The sequence below is a fragment of the Maylandia zebra genome, linkage group LG10 (genome assembly GCF_041146795.1).
Source record: "Maylandia zebra isolate NMK-2024a linkage group LG10, Mzebra_GT3a, whole genome shotgun sequence".
Lineage (NCBI taxonomy): Eukaryota > Metazoa > Chordata > Actinopteri > Cichliformes > Cichlidae > Maylandia > Maylandia zebra.
The window spans coordinates 457,063-474,198 of NC_135176.1; the positions used below are offsets into that span (position 1 = coordinate 457,063).

The 17,136-nt window shown below is 42.9% G+C and overlaps 1 protein-coding gene and 2 long non-coding RNA genes across 4 annotated transcripts in view; 2 read left to right on the forward strand and 1 right to left on the reverse strand.

The window, feature by feature from the left end:
• The window catches only part of LOC101470995 (CXADR-like membrane protein), a 112,890-nt gene extending 103,835 nt beyond the window's left edge, over positions 1–9,055 (reverse strand). Inside the window, exon 1 of one of the 2 annotated variants that reach the window (XM_076888850.1) lies at positions 8,883–9,055. In XM_076888850.1, the coding sequence (XP_076744965.1) occupies positions 8,883–9,017 (135 nt within the window). In that variant the 5' untranslated portion in view covers positions 9,018–9,055. The remainder of the gene's footprint in view (positions 1–8,882) is intronic. The other variant, XM_076888851.1, reaches the window with a different exon arrangement.
• Positions 9,056–11,743: 2,688 nt separating this feature from the next.
• LOC143420656 (uncharacterized) lies at positions 11,744–12,632 on the forward strand. The gene is made up of 3 exons (XR_013100380.1): positions 11,744–11,817; positions 12,226–12,400; positions 12,545–12,632. It is a non-coding gene; the product is annotated as an uncharacterized LOC143420656 (long non-coding RNA).
• A 3,664-nt stretch (positions 12,633–16,296) lies between these two features.
• Positions 16,297–16,873, forward strand: LOC143420657 (uncharacterized). The gene is made up of 2 exons (XR_013100381.1): positions 16,297–16,375; positions 16,528–16,873. It is a non-coding gene; the product is annotated as an uncharacterized LOC143420657 (long non-coding RNA).
• Positions 16,874–17,136: the final 263 nt, after the last annotated feature.

The window sequence follows — 17,136 nt, forward strand, 5'->3', positions numbered from 1 at the left end:
ATCTCGACTTTGTCTTGGTCTTGACTCGGTCTGTCTTGGTCTTGTCTTGGTCTCGCTACCCTCTGGTCTTGGTCTTGTCTTGGTCTTGGTTTAGGCGGTCTTGACTTCAAGTCTACGTTACACTAATAGTTGTTTCCCTTTTTCTAATACACTAACTCTTTGTCACGTCCAATATAAAGCATGATTAATTATGATCACCACTGCACATGGTTGGAATGACAGTGAAGCCACTTGACTTAACTAATATGCATCTTTACAAAACACCACACACTGGGTATCTGCTGGTTTGTAGAAGATACATCGTTACATTTGTTGACAATATCAGATATAACTGAGCTCAAATCAATTAATTCAATTCAATTTTAGATGGTGCCGAGCATTGCAGCCTTGTCGCGAGCTCCCCCAAGCAACAGCTGGTTTTTGTGTTTAATTTTACTTTTCCTTTATTTTTTCACGAGTAGCACATGTCTCTCTGTGTACAACCGACAAACCTTACTGGACATAAGAGATGGACTTTCTCATCACTTTCCGGAGTTCAAGTTTTGCAACGCGGAGCCTCCGTTTGCAGACCCCCCATTCATCTCACCTGAGACGCCTTTGTTCTGGGCCCCTGGAGGCCGCAAACGCTGACACAGAGGAAGAAGATCTGGCGTTCTGGTTCGACTGAGACGGCGCACTAACAGACCACCGTTACCCAGTTTATTACTGGCTAATGTGCAGTCTCTGGAGAACAAGCTGTGCGAGCTTCGGGCACGGATCTCATTCCAGCGAGAGATGCGGGACTGCTGCGTGATCTGCCTCACAGAAACCTGGCTATCGGACAAGGTACCGGACTCCGCAATACAACTACCGGGGTTCTCCGTGCATCGCGCGGACAGGTCACAGGAGCTTACTGGGAAAAGCAGAGGCGGCGGTGTGTTTCATGATCAACAACAGCTGGTGTGATTATGCGAACGTGCACCCGGTAAAATCCTTCTGCTCACCGGACCTGGAGTGCCTGATGATTAAGTGCCGGCCATTCTGGCTACCGAGGGAATTTACAGCAGTGATTATTACGGCTGTTTACATTCCCCCACAAGCCGACACTGACCGAGCACTCAGGGAACTGTACAGCGCGATCAGCAGCGAGGAAACCGCACACCCAGAGGCAGCGTTTATCACGACCGGGGACTTTAATAAGGGAAACCTGAAGAAAGTCTCACCAACTTTCTTCAGGTTTTTCACCATCCATTTCAACACTCGTGGAGACCGGCTACTTGACCACTGCTACACCTCTTTCCGGGATGCGTACAAAGCCCTCACCCACGCCCCGTTCGGCCAATCAGGTCACCGCTCAATCCTGCTCCTGCCCGCCTACAGGCAGAAGCTGAAACAGGAAGCTCCAACCCTGAGAGCAGTGCACCATTGATCGGACCAATCGGAGTTCACGCTGTGGGACTGTTTTGATCACGAGGACTGGCAAATGTTTCACGTGGCTGCTAATGACATCGATGAGTACACAGACTCAGTCTGCGGATTTATCAGGAAATGCGTGGAAGATGTCGTCCCATCCAGAACAGTTAAATCCTTCCCAAATCAAAAACCGTGGATTAACAGAGATGTTCGCACAGCACTGGCGGCACGGAGCACCGTTTTTGCCTCCGCGAACACATCGGACTACAAACACGCACATTACCAACTCCGGAAGACGATAAAAGCAGCCAAACGTGAGTACAGGGACAGGGTGGAGCAACAGTTTGACAACCCTCGGAGTATGTGGCAGGGACTAAACACGATCGCAGACTTTAGAGGGAAAACCAGCACACCGCAGACCACGGCCTCTCTGTGTGAGGATCTAAACCATTAAATGTCTTAATGGTCTTGGGCCTTCTTATCTCTCAGATCTGCTTTTACTATACGAACCCTCGCGGACCCTGAGGTCCTCTGGTACTGGCCTTTTGATTGTCCCTAAAGTCAGGACACATACTCACGGAGAGGCAGCTTTTCAGTGGTATGGTCCTCGTCTGTGGAACAGCCTGCTGGAGGAGCTCAGGGCCGCAGAGAACGTACATGTTTTTAAGAACAGGCTCAAGACCCACCTTTTTAATTTAGCTTTTACTTAGCGTTTATTTATTTTTTATGCTTATTTATTCTATCCTGTTATTCTATTATTAATTTAGGATTTACCTAATATTTATTGATTTTATTCTTATTCATTTTTTAATCTTCTTACTCTATTTATATTTATATTTATATTGTATCCTGTTCTTATTTATTTTATCATTTTACCCTGTATATATCGTATTGCGTCATATCTCCAGTGTTTCCTCGGAGGGCGCTCTCTGCACCGGGGCTGTTATTGACCGTGGCTGCTGGGTCTCTGGGGTCCTCTCAGCCTGGTTGGGGGGCTCCTTGGCCTCCCTCCTGCTGTGTGCCCAGCCCGGAGGCTGCGGTCTGTGACCGGCTCCCGGTGCAGACGGCTCTCTGTTATAATGTTTCCTCACTTGGCTCATGCGAGCCCAGCCCAATTTTTACTCTTTAAGTGTGCGCGTGTGTGTATGTGTGTGTGGGTGGGGGTGGGGGGATATATGTGTATTGAGAGTGTGGGGAGTGAGTTGGAGGGTGGGGTGGGCTGCTTTTAACTATGTAAAGCACTTTGTGCTACATTTTTTCTGTATGAAAAGTGCTTTATAAATAAAGATTGATTGATTGATTGATTAAACGTATTCTACGCTAGATTCGACACAGCGAACACCATGAGACCGGACAGTGTGCGCACCGCGGATGACGTCAGTGCGGACACTGTGTCTGAGGAGGATGTGCGGAGGTGCTTCAGGAAGGTGAACAGACGCAAAGCTACTGGTCCGGACGGGATTCCCGGCCGCGTCCTCAGGTCATGCGCGGCTCAGCTGGCTGGAGTGTTTACACACATCTTCAACCTTTCCCTCTCTCTGTCTGTAGTCCCAGCCTGCTTCAAAATGGCCACCATCGTCCCTGTACCCAAATCCTCCACCATCTCCTCATTGAACGACTGGCGACCTGTAGCCCTGACCCCCATCGTAAGCAAATGCTTCGAGAAGCTGGTCAGGGACTTCATCTGCTCTGCACTACCCGACTCACTGGACCCTCTACAGTTTGCATACCGCCACAACAGGTCCACTGATGATGCCATAGCCCTGACACTACACACTGCCCTGTCACACCTGGAGAAGAGAGACACGTATGTGAGAATGCTGTTTGTAGATTACAGCTCAGCATTCAATACCATCGTTCCCTCGAAGCTGGACAGGAAACTGCAGGATCTAGGACTGAGCAGCTCCCTCTGCAGCTGGATCCTTAGCTTCCTGTCTGACAGACGCCAAGTGGTCAGACTGGGCAGCATCACCTCATCCCCCATCACACTGAACACTGGTGCTCCACAGGGGTCCTATTCCTCTGTGGGGCAACCTGCATATGGCCAATAAAGCATTCATTCATTCATTCATTCATTCATTCACAGGGGTGTGTACTGAGCCCTCTCCTGTACTCACTCTACACCTACGACTGCACAGCCACTAACAACTCCAGCATCATTGTGAAGTTTGCGGACGACACTACGCAGAGGCGCAGCAGCACCTCTTCTTCCTCAGGAGACTGAAAAGATTCGGCATGAGCCCCCGCATCCTCAGGACCTTCTATCGCTGTGCCATTGAGAGCATCCTCACTGGATGCGTCACCACCTGGTACGGCAACAGCACCGCTTACAACCGCAAAGCTCTCCAGAGAGTAGTGCGGTGTTCTGAACGGATAATTGGAGGTGAGCTTCCCTCCCTCCAGGACATCTACAGGAAGCGGTGCCTGAGGAAAGTGGGGAGGATCATGAAGGAGTCCAGTCACCCCAGCCATAAACTGTTCAGACTGCTTCCATCGGGAAGGAGGTTCTGCAGTATCCTGTCCCGAACCAGCAGACTGAGAGACAGCTTCTTCCACCAGGCCATCAGACTGCTGAACACTTCATAGTCACCTCACCCTCACTTACCAGAACTTCAACATTATGCACTCCACACTGTATATAAATGCCACTTGTTTTGCACATTCCCAACTGCCAACCTCTGTATATTTTATTTTATTGTTTAGTCTATTTCATTTTTAAAATATGTACACACACACACACACACACACACGTAGATATACATATTTAGTACACACATTCAGTAATGCGCATACACTCTTATATTTTACATATGTTTATTCATATAATTCTCAGATTTACCCATTTTTATATTTTGCTTGTTCTTACGGTATTGTATTTTTACACACCTCTGTTGCTTGTGGAGCTTGCACACAAGAATTTCACTCGCATGTACTGTACCAGAGTACCTGCACATGTGATGTGACAATAAAAGTGATTTGATTTGATTTGACTTATGTAGCACTAAATCACAACAACAGTCTCTCCACAATAATACAGAGAAACCCCCAGCAATCAGATGAACTATGAGTAGGCAATACATTACAGTGGGCAGAAAAACCTTTCTCTTAAGGGGAAGAAAAGCTCCAGCAGAACCAGACTCAGGGAGGGGCGGCCATCTGCTGCGACTGGTTGGGGGAGATGGCTTAAGGAAATACAGAAGACTGTCTATTTGTAATTCTCTGTATATAAATTCAGACAAAAATAAAATCATTATATCTGCCTTTAAAAACTGTATCAATAAGTTCAGGCTCATTTCTATATGTTTTCATATGGCCTGTAAGATGCATATCAAACATCCTGACTGCTCTAAGTCCTTAATAACATATTAGCTTCTATTCACTGGCCACCCTTGAATGTGAAAAAATGCTTTTAAAATCTTCTCCTCACTTACAAATAATTCATTACTGTACTTAAGAGCACTTTGCCCTAAAAGTGGAGCCTTATTTATTGTTCCTAGTTTCCAGAATTGGAGGCAGAGCCCTCAGCTATGGATGTAAAAGCCCAACAAGGGGCATGGGTTGGAAATGAGCAGTAGCTTCACTTTAATTCACTGGTGGCATGGTGGTTTGCTCTGTCAGGCTACAGAGCAGTCCAAAGACTGTGGGGTTTGTGGGGTTAGGTTAACTGGTGATTCTAAATTCAAATGGTTGTCGGTCTCTCTGTGTAGCCCTGTGGCAGACTGGTGACCTGTCTGGGTCGCACTAAAGGGTTTTGCTTTGTATTCTATTGGAAATTGTAAAATACGTCCACACAGACCGAACAGTGTTTAAATCTGTGGGTGTAAATGGTAAATGGATGCTTTTCTACTCTCCCAGAGTACTCAAAGCACTCTATACAACATGCCACATTCACCCATTCATACAAGCTGTTTCTTCTATGATTTTTTTAAATGCTCACTAACTAACATTCATACACATTCATACTCTGATGGATGCATCGCACAGCAACTTAGGCTTAATATCTTGCCTGAGGTTATTTGGCATGCAGACTGGGGATCAGTCAGGGATCGAACAACCTTCCAAACCCTCCTGACCTACAGCCACTCCGATGTGGCTGTGGAGAAATAATATTGGAATATTACTTTGGAAGTGAATTGTAACCTCAGTCCTCAGTGCAATAACATGGTTATACATGTGTAATGTATAACCATCTGTAATGATGGAAATCAAACCCATAGCTAGGGATGGGTACCGGTATCCGGTGCCATGATGGCACCGGTTCTGACATAAACAGTAGTAACCAGACCGAAAAGCAGCGCACATTTCGGTGCTTTATTTCGGTGCTTTTTTTTCTGAGCTGTGATACACTTTGAATTCTAGCCAATCATTTTACGTTTCTGAGGATAGTAGGCGGGTCCAGGTACGTACGTTCTTTTAGAGCAGAGCTACAGATTAAAAATGTCCAAGGCGAAGCGGTCAAAGTCTGGTTGTACTTCACAGCAAAATATGCAAACTCAGCAGCAACAAGTGCTTTAAGCTGATACTGTGATACTGTCAAAGGAGGTAACACCTCAAATCTGATGAAACACCTGGCGACACATAGCGTTTTTTTAAAGCCGAGAAATGCGCCGTATTTGATAGCTTGCTGCGAGACCTCACACCGAGCGCATCTACTGCGGGTGTGGTGCCTGTTATCGGACCCGGAGTTAGCAACATCCCCAAAAAACCCGAAGAGGAGAGTCCTGGCCCCTAGCCCTGCCAGTGTAGCAGAAATGATGAGGATGATGATGATGCAGCAGCCGTTCTTCTCTGCGTGAGTAGCTTAATGTTGTTCGTGTGTAATTTACGTTGAGTAGGCTAACCACGTTATTACATTAATGCATGTAAGGTGAACTAGCAAACACCATCATAGCTACATGCGGCTGTCTTCTTGTTTGATGGCAGATACTCCCTTCACCCTGGACAAAAAGGCTAAAATGACCAAAGAAAAAGTGGAAAACAGCTAAACATGAGAGGTTTAGGACAAAGTTTGTGTTTTTTCCATTGTTTAAGCACTGCTTCCAGCCAAGAGTGATACCATATATGCCCCATAGCTGCAGAAAAGGCTAACATTGTTATCTTTTTACAAAAAAACAGCTGAACATGAGAGGTTTTTGGACCAATTTTGTGTTCTCCATTCTTTAAGCACCGGCACCGTTTCAAAAGTACCAGTTTGGCACCGGTATCGGATAAAACGTAAACGATACCCATCCCTACCCACAGCCATAAAAAGACTTCTCCATGGTTTTAAACCTTCCCTGAATGATCATTACTCTGAAAGCCATTCAGGGAAGGTTTAAATACTGGAACTGGAAAAATGGCCACAAGTGAGAAAAAAGAAAACAAACCTGTGACTGTCATTTTCATTCAGTGCTCTGAAATCTGATGGAAACTCATAAATGTGAGAAATCAGTTCATTAAAAACTATCATGTGGTGCAAACTTTTATTGCAGACAGAAGGGGGACCAATCCCTGCTGCTGTACACAGCCAATTAAAACTCAGTGTTTACATACACGCATGCAGCCCCATATCAGTTCCACCAGGCAGGACCGTGTGTCCACCACCGACTGGATCTGTACTGGCACATAAACTCATGGTTGCATCAAGAATGGAGCGATGATTAGAGCCAAGTCTAAACAAAGTTTACATTGATGTATTTAAGGTATACATTTTACTCACATTTCTCACAGTTCTGGATGAACAAGTCAAAACTGCCACTTCCTGCCACCTGACCTCCTTAGTCTGAGTGAAACAGGCCTTCTGTACTCGGCACTCTGACATTAAGTGTACAGAGATTCTACTCTGATTATCAAACATGACGAGTGTCTGAGCGAGATGCACACTGAAGTCCTAAGGTGAATCTGGAGTGATGGAAAGAAGAGATGGCATGTGCATCGTTGCGGGCGGAGGGAGTGCACTGCTCCCCACATCCCAAAGAACAACAAATCCAAAGCTATTGGCCTATTTGAGTCTTTTGGCTGTCAAAGTCACCGATGACACACACTGCTGAGACACTCAACAAGAAGAAAAGGAGACGAGGGAGGGCAGCTGCCACAGATTTGAGGACAGAATGCTGCAACACATCACACCCTAACGTCTATCATCTCCACTCTTAACAGAGCCTTTGGCCTGCCACTGCTGATCTCTTTATCCAGACACAAGCAGAGGAATAAGGCCGAACTCACTGTTTGTGCAAATCAGCTCAATGTAAGCAAGGAGGTCGATAGTTCTCAGTACTCAACAGGAGGCAAAGAGGTGAGTTTCCTAAAGCTCAAAGAGAAAGTACACTAAAACCCTAACCCACTCAAACTGAAAGAGATGAATTCTTTTTGAGGACTGATGAGGGCGAGAGCTGGTTTACAGACAGCTTTTAGCAATCTTCATACTTCAACTGTACTGAATCCTAAATTGAATACTACTACACGACCCACATAATCAGATATGGTGTCAGTGCACAAACAAACTGATGTGTCATGGTGGCTCCATCACATTTACTTAGCTGCACGACAAGCTGATGAAGTACAACAAGCTGTGCTTGCTGTGGCTCGTCTAACATTTTCCCATAATGCAAGTAATGAAGTGTCTCATCACCCACAGACAAGCATACCAATGGTGGTGCTGTTTCTCTCTCGTGTGGGACTTGTTTTCTAAAACAGTAATGGTCAGCAGAACCTGCAGCAGCTCTGTTTACTCCACCTTCATATTTCTCAATAAATGCTAACATGCTTGGTAAGTCTTAGGCATTTCTGTCATAATGTGAAATTTGCACATAAATAGCTACACACACCCTACACACTATGAAGGTAAATCAGGATGGAATCAGCACCTAATTCCAAACTTCAATCCATCGTTTTGTCTTCTTTGCTTGCCTAACACAGAACAGGCAGAGAAACAAGGACATAAAGTGAGAAAGGTTCAGAGCACGGAGAGTAACGATGCTCGTGATGTTCAAAAGACTGTCCATCTGGAAATGTGTGACAAATTCCTCTTGGCACAAAATGGCAGTCAGCTGAATGTGGGCAGTGAGTACTGTGACGGTAAAAACTCCATCAACAACACTGCTGTCCAATGTTTTTATCAACATGAGCACTGACACACACACACATATATCCTGTGGAAGAACACTGGTCTTACTCTGTCTGCAGGTGAAACCACAGCTCAGGTGCAGTCTTTTATTCTATTTCTCTAATAATATAAACGGGAATAATTCTGTCCTTCATAAAACAATCTTCCTTTGTCATTTGACAAGCAGTCTGTGCGGTGTCTACTGTACTGAGGTATTTATGCCCTTATCTTGTATGTGCACATTAATCCACAGAGGTGCTTTTCAAAGCTTCTTTTCAAACAGTACCGCGAAAACTTTTTCAAAGCTGTGTGGGAGTGCAGCAAGAACCCGCAGTACACACACACACACACACACACACACACACACACACACACTGCACTGTATGACATTTAAAGCAAAGCTTACCCACGAACAGACTGATCTGATGAGAAGCCGACATCCCTCCAAGGACAAATCCAAGCAGGGGAGGACTCTACCACGACTACAGCGAGACCCGGAGCCGCACCTCAACTGCACGCCACAGTCAGCATCGCCCTTCATCCGAGCGCAAAGTCTCGCGTCTGCTGACCTGTCTGCTCGTCAGCGTGCTGCTTCCTTGATGTCTTCCTGTCTGTGCGTCCTGCTGCTACTCCTGCAGCTAATCACTAGCAGAGCTGCGGACGAGTGCAGATGCCCAGATCTGCACAAACATTTGAAATCGTCACTAAAATCACATTTTTATGGTCTGGCTGCTAACGCACGTTGACCTAAACATTTTGGTTTTAACAGCCTTAGTTGTTGTTTTAGATTTTTTTAATCACTTATTTTAGTTACTTGTGTGTTTTTCTACATTTTACTGCCTCATTGTTGTGGATTTTATTTATTTTATTATCATTTTACATCGTTAAGCCCTTTCTGCATCATGGACTGTTTGGAAATGTGCTATAAATAAACTGGACCTTCTGTGTGCTGCTGTGACCTGCAATTTATACAATTATTATACAAGAATGTGATATTACATCTATATAAGGTCTAATAGATATTACAGACTACAAGTATAAAATCATTTTCAAAACTCTCTCCAGGGTGCAAGATGCTAGCAGGCAGGGCATACATGGAACGCCATAACCAAGTGGCCAGCATAGTGTACAGAAACATCTGTGCAGAGTATGGCCTGGAAGTCCCGAGGTCAAAATGGGAGACACCCCCAAGGGTGGTGAAGAATGACCGAGTCTGTGGAACTTCCTGATACAGACAGACAAACTGGTGGTAACTTACCAATTGGACATAGTAAGTAGTGGACAAGCAGAGGAAGATGGCCTTGGTAATAGATGTTGCGATTACAAGTGAGAAGAAGGGAGAAGAAACACAAGAATCTGGAGAAATACCAAGAGCTGAGAGAGGAGCTAGAGAAGATGCAGAGGGTGAAGCAACAGTCGTATTTGGGTTCAGGTCTTCAGTACTGATGGCCCCCCCTTATCCTGGATCTTTCTCTGTGTGCCTTTGGCTAGACATTGTTATATTACACATATGCTGAAATAAGAGAAATAATACTGATAGAAATGAATAAATAAACAGATAAAACTAACACACAAACAAGAGGAGCCTAGAGAGAATTTATAGAGCTCATCTTGGAAAAAGTGTTTAGTACGACATCACATTCGGATCATAATTGTGATTGCAAAAGTGCTGAACAAAATAAAAACAAAGTGTGTACTTTAATCTCACCTTGACTTTTTGATTTAATGTGAAGATGTACAGAGGCAAAATTACAAAAATAGACCTTTCTATGTATGAGGGGAGACCATGAGAAAAGTACAAGATCTGAACCCAAGTCAGTGATGGTGCAGTTTTACTCCTCCTCACTTCCTCCATCACCATCTAGTACGCTGCTGCCTCTGCTACATCTTTATCTTTAATGCCATGCAAACACTGTAGATTGCTTTCTCTCTCAACAAGAGACATTTTTACATAATTTGGCTCTTTTCTACCTGAAAATGCAAGCCAAGATGCTGCTGCCAGCGAGCACAATACAGTGTATTCTTGATGGATTTCAGCATGTCCATAGCACTTCTATGTCAGATGTTTTTGACAAGTTGAAGGGCAAGCTTTCTGAGCTAGACATACCACAAACTGAGATAGAAATGATTATTCAAAATCTCTCTAAAGAGGATGTCTTCACAATATACAACAAAGGAATACTCAGATCTGACAAAACAAGGAGAACATTTTACAAGCAGTATTTTGACTATGTTGAACCCACCCAGATTTATCTGGGAAGTGATGCTGCTGGAAAGGAATGCTTTTGCCAGTACATTTCCATCAAAGAGACATTAAAATCCCTCCTTAGACAGTCAAGTGTTAAAGAGCAATATCACCAATCCAAAGATCATACCTCTTCCAACATGGTTGTAGAGGATGTGGCAGATGGAAGAAATGTAAAAGAAAATGCTCTGTTAAAAGACAATCCTTCTTCATTGTCCATCATCCTTTACCAGGATGGATTTGAGGTTGTGAATCCTCTTGGGTCATAAAGTTTTGGGGGTTTACATGAGTCTAGGTGAGGTCCGGCCACACAATCGCTCTTCAGTTGATCCCATGCAGTTGGTGATGCTGTGCAGAGAAAGGGACTTCAAGACATTTGGTCAGGAGAAAGTTTTCTCAAGTATTATCACAGACCTTAAAGATCTAGAAGATACAGGGATTGAGACAGATGATGGAAATACCCTCAAAGCGGCCTTGATTTCCATTTGTGGAGATAATCTTGGTTCACACTGCTTAGGTGGTTTCACTGAAAACTTCAGTTGTAGTACGCATTTTTGTAGATACTGCTTGATTGAAAGGACAGACTTTGAAAAGACACCACTAAAGCTTGGTCCAAAAAGAACCATCACTGGTCACAAGGAGAGTGTACAACAGCTATCCACCACTGACCAAGACATGGTACAGGGGGTAAAGTTTGACTCACCTTTCAATTCTCTGAAATATTTTCATGTCTGCACTGGGCTTCCCCCATGTTTGGGTCATGATTTATTTGAAGGTGTAGTCTCTAATGACTTGGCATTGTACATCAGTCATTTAGTGAAACAGGAAAAGCATTTCACTTATGCACAACTAAACAGGTCGATCACACAGTTTAAATACTCAGGGAATGATAGTCTCAGTAAACCATGTGAGGTTAAGGAGTGTGGCAAAAAACTTTCTGTCTGATACTGTCAACATAAACAAAGGAAAAATATTTCAATGATTTTGGGTATCATCATTCAAATCAGTTCCTTTTGTGTTTTAAAGGCTTTTTCCACCAAGATGTCTGTTGAGAGAGAGATGACCTTACTCATCACACCAAGGGTAATAGCGCTTGGTAAGTAAATAGTTTCAATCCTCTTGTAATATTTTTGTAAAAAATCTATGTAATTATTGTGGTATTTGTACCCACAACAACTTACTTAACAGGGGTTTGTCTGTTTTATATTGTATAAAAATAGAATACACACAGTTTGCTGCTGTTTCTCTTATTATTTATTATACACAATGACCAACGGGAAAAAACAGCCTAACATTTCAGCACAGGCCAAAATGCCAAAACATTAGGCAGTTTTTTCCTGTAATTGATCATAATTTTCATTACATAATAAATAATAAGAGAAATAGCAGCAAACCGTGTGCATTCTATTTTTGTACAGTGTGAGGCCTGCTATCCAGCATTCTTGTGGAAACCTTATTTGTAAGGGTGAGCACATTGTCTTATTGGACTCTTGTCTGTTTTTAGGGAATAATTTCATGTCTGCAAGCCGCTGGATGATCAGTTTGGAGGGCACGGTATTTTATGAGCCTGAGCACATGCATGACTTTGCCAGCACCCTTGCTGTCTTCTTTGCGTCATACTACGTTTTCAACCTTGAGTATCAGGAGTCAGCGTCCATCACACTGGAGATGATACAGAGGTAAATACTTTACACCATTAAAGCTTACACCATTTAAGAATGAAATATATGTGATAGCTTGACTACAGTTGCAGAAACATATAGGTGATTGCTGTAATGTATGTTTTAATTTTGAAATTAAAGCAGCCTTTTTTCCGTTAAAAGGTTCTTTGTGAGGATCAATCCAGACATGGGAACAAAATGCCCTGCAAAACTTGGTACAAGCCGCAAGACAGGTCGTGTCGTAAAGAGGAACAACAACAACAACAACAATCTTTATTTATAGAGCACATTAAAAGCCAGGGGCATGCCAAAGTGCTTTACATAAAACAATAAAACAATAAAATGATTTACACTAAAACATCGGAGTCATATAAGTGTGGGATTATGTTCACAGGTAAAAACCACTAATAGGAATAATCTATAGCACACAGCTATAGCAAAGTAGAACTGTACCATCATACACAGTGATAGAGAACATAGACAACGCAACAATAAAATAATAAAATAATTAGCACTATAACGTCAGAGTCATATAAGTGTGAGATTATGTTCACAGGTAAAGACCACTAATAAGAATAAACTATAGCACACAGCTATAGCAGAGTAAAGCTGTACCATCAAACACAGTGATAGAAAACATTGACAGCGCAGGACAACGCAAAACAACCAGACACATTAATAGAATAACTCACAAGAAGCGAGGCGAGAATTTAACTAGTAGAAAAAGCAAGTTCAAACAAATATGTTTTAAGCCGTGATTTAAAAGATTGAATAGAATCAGACGCCCGGATGCCAATCGGGAGATTGTTCCACAGCTCAGGTGCAGCTAGAGCAAACGCTCGATCACCTCTAGACTTCAAGCGAGATCTGGGCTGAACCAACAATAACTGTGAGGAAGATCTTAAGGCCCTCGTAGGAAGATATGAATTTAAGAGTTCCTTAAGATAACTTGGCCCTGTGTTATTAGTAATTTTAAAAGTAAACAACAGAATTTTGAATTGAATACGAAATTTCACAGGCAACCAGTGCAGATCAGCAAGGACAGGAGTGATGTGAGCAAACTTCTTAGTTTTAGTTAGAATGCGTGCAGCGGCATTCTGGACTGTCTGTAATCTATGTAAAAGGGTAGAGTGGAGACCATAATAAAGTGAATTACAGTAATCTAGTCTTGACGTTACAAAGGCATGGATGAGCTTTTCCAGGTCATTGTGCGGGATGTAGTGTTTGGCCTTGGAAATAAGGCGAAGTTGGTAGAAACTAGATCTGACGACAGCAGATACTTGTTTATCAAGTTTAAATGAGCTGTCAAGTAGCACACCCAAATTCCTAACAGTGTCAGGGAAAGAACTAGTGAGAAAACCAAAAGCATCATGAAGTTTGGCACGAAGAGCGTCACTGCCAAAGATCATAATTTCAGTTTTCTTATCGTTAAGGATAAGAAAATTTGCCAGAAGCCATTGCTTGACCTCACACATGCACTCTCGAAAGTTACTCACGGACATAGCTAGATCATCATTCAGCTCAAAATAGATCTGGATGTCATCGGCATAATAGTGAAAGGCAATGTGGTGTTTCTCAAAAATGACACTTAAAGGAAGCATATACAGTGAGAACAGGGTAGGGCCTAACACAGATCCCTGGGGGACACCACAGCAAACAGGTACAGCGGAGGAGGAGGAGGTGGCCAAGTGAACCGAAGAGAGCCGATCGGAGAGGTAAGATTTAAACCAATCCAAGGCAGCGCCCTTGATGCCTACAGTGTGCTCTAGTCTCGCCAATAGGATGTTATGGTCAACCATGTCAAATGCCGATGAAAGATCCAATAGAACTAGGACAGAGGGGCGTCCATTGTCAGCCATTAGTAAAAGGTCATTAAAAACTCGGAGCAGTGCTGATTCAGTGCTGTGGTGTTGTTTAAAGGCCGATTGATATTTATCATTAATGTTATTCTCATCCAGGTAGGTCTGAAGTTGAAGCAGAACTACCTTCTCAAGAATTTTAGCCACGAAGGGAAGTTTGGAAATCGGCCTATAATTGGCATAATCATTTTGATCGAGGTTACTTTTTTTAAGAACAGGTTGGATTATAGCATGTTTAAGAGCTGATGGTACATAGCCGGACAGCAAGGAGGAGTTCAATATGGACAATAGACAAGGTCCAATTGCACTAAAACAATCCTTGACTATACGGGATGGAAGAACATCATGTACAAGATTAGTATTGTTCAGTTTTTCAATTAGATGCTTCAGAGTAGAGAGAGAAACAGGTTCAAATTGACAAAAAGTAGTAGAACAATCAGGGGTGGGCATACGGTCGGTCACCAAAGGAAGGGTAGATTTAAGAGATGCGACTTTATCCAAAAAATAACTTGAAAATTTTTCACAGAGGCATAGAGGGGCAGGGGTTGACCACAGAGTTGAAAATTTTGAATAAAATTCGAGGGTTGTTTCCATTGGTGGTGATAATTTTAGATAGGAAAGCTGCTTTAGCCGTTCTGGCAGCTGATTGAAACTTCGAGCGGCTAATGCATAAAATGTCATATGATGACTGGAGATTATCTTTCCTCCACCTCCTCTCATCCCGTCGACACATACGTCGTAAGGCGCGAACAGAATCATTTAACCAACATTGTGAGTAGGTTCTGGGGCGTTTCATTTTGATCGGTGCTACAATGTCAAGGATAGAGGAACATGTAGTTAATAGAGTATTGGCGAAATTCTCAAGCGTATGTGGAGTAAGACAATCTGACGTAGTAAATGAAAAGTTCACAAAAGAATTAGAAAATTTCAACAGAGTATCAGCATTCACAGTACGCGTAGGGCAAAGAGGAGCCTCAAAGCGTGATCCGGTGTTGCCAAGGTCAAGATCGAAAATAACCGGAGAATGGTCGGAAAGTCCAGTGTTTCTAATTTCCTTAATACATATATCCACATCATATGAAAAAACCAAATCAAGGGTGTGGCCCTTAACATGGGTAGGCTCATTCACCCACTGGGTAAGATTAAAAGAAGCAGTTAGTGCTAGAAAATCGTTAGCCAATTGGTCATCCATACAACAGACATGAATGTTAAAATCACCAGAAATAATAACAGAACCATATTTAAAAAGAATGGATCCCAAGAAGTCAGCAAATTCAGAAATAAACATCTTGTGGTATTTAGGCGGACGATAAACCACAACACACAGAGTAGTCCGAGGGCCAGTCAATTCCAATAACTGAGCTTCAAAGCTAGAATAGGTTGGGGAGGGTAGCAGTCGTGCTTCGTGTTTGTTTTTAAAAACCGAGGCTAAGCCACCACCTCTACCAGTGAGCCTTGGTGAGCTAAAGAAGGCACAGTCAGGAGGGAGAAGCTCAGAAAAGGGGATGAACTCACCCGGAGAAGTCCATGTCTCCGTCAGAAATAGAACATCCAGTCCCGTGGTGAGGAAAAAGTCATTTAAGAGAAAGGCCTTATTTGAAAGAGACCTAACATTAAATAAAGCAATCCGAGTCCGAGGAGCTAGGTCATTAGCGGTAGCCCGTCGCAGGGTGTTGAGATTGCTGTGTTGAACACCACGGCCAGGCGGTGTAATCCAAGACCGAGCAGAGTGATAAGCCACTGGACAGGTAGGATAGGTTTGAGGGCCAACAGGGCATATCCAACGATGACTTAACAATTTCGCCGCAAGGCGGCTCCTGGAGTAGAAGATAAATCGTGACAGCTCACGACTTGTAGAAGGGTAATCCATAGCCATGGCTCTAATATAAGCCTTGACGCGAACGCGGGCACCACTCCTTCTACCCCGTTTCCTGAAGCGTTTCCTACGCAGAAAGGGAAAAGGTAGGTAGGTCATTTTGATGGAAGAGACGGGCGGCAGGGGAGTGGCACCACCCATGGTCCCATAACTGTCCAGTCGTTGAGGACAGGAGAACCGAAGGTTACAAGCATCAGCCCTCGGATCACCACCTTCCTCCAGTGGCTCTCTGAGTTTGAATGGAGGACTTCCAACTAGGTAAGAATACAGAGATGATAATATCTTTTACATAGCTGATAATTATATACATACTGTACACACATCCATACAACAGTATGAATGATCTCAGACAGATGTGAACAAGTGAATAACCTGAGCAAACATGAATATTGATGATGTGTCTTTGACAGGTGGTGATAAAGACTACGCTGAACCCGACCATCCTGGTAACGGAAATCTAAATCCCATGTCACATTCTATTTCCTGGGACCCACTGATAATTATTACATTTTGTAAATGATTTTTGTTTTACAATTGTAATAGTTTATTTAATGTTCATGCTGGTGGGTTTGTCCTGTTTTTAGTGGAATGAAAAACTGTTTTCCTTAAAAAAATCAGACACAGAAAGGTGAAGGACTGTGTAGTTTTCATGTACGCTTCTATTTATTTTGGTTATTGACATTGTTTTTATTCAGTTGAAAAATGTTTTTCTTGTTAAAAAAATATCAACAATAAATGTTGGTTTAATTCACTATTCTGAGACTACTTTATTGAATTATATTGTTTTTTGTAAATGTTCTTATATTGAATATGAATGTTAACATTATTTTTATTTGCTGTAAAACACAATTACAGTCTAAACAAATTATACTGTACACAATTACAGTGTTATACCATAAACCACATTTGCAGTACAGTGATACTATAAAACTTAATCACGGTAAGTCTTTCTAACTGTAAACCACATTTACAGTAAAGTGGTTGAACTGTAAAACATCACAACGGTAAAGATACTGTAG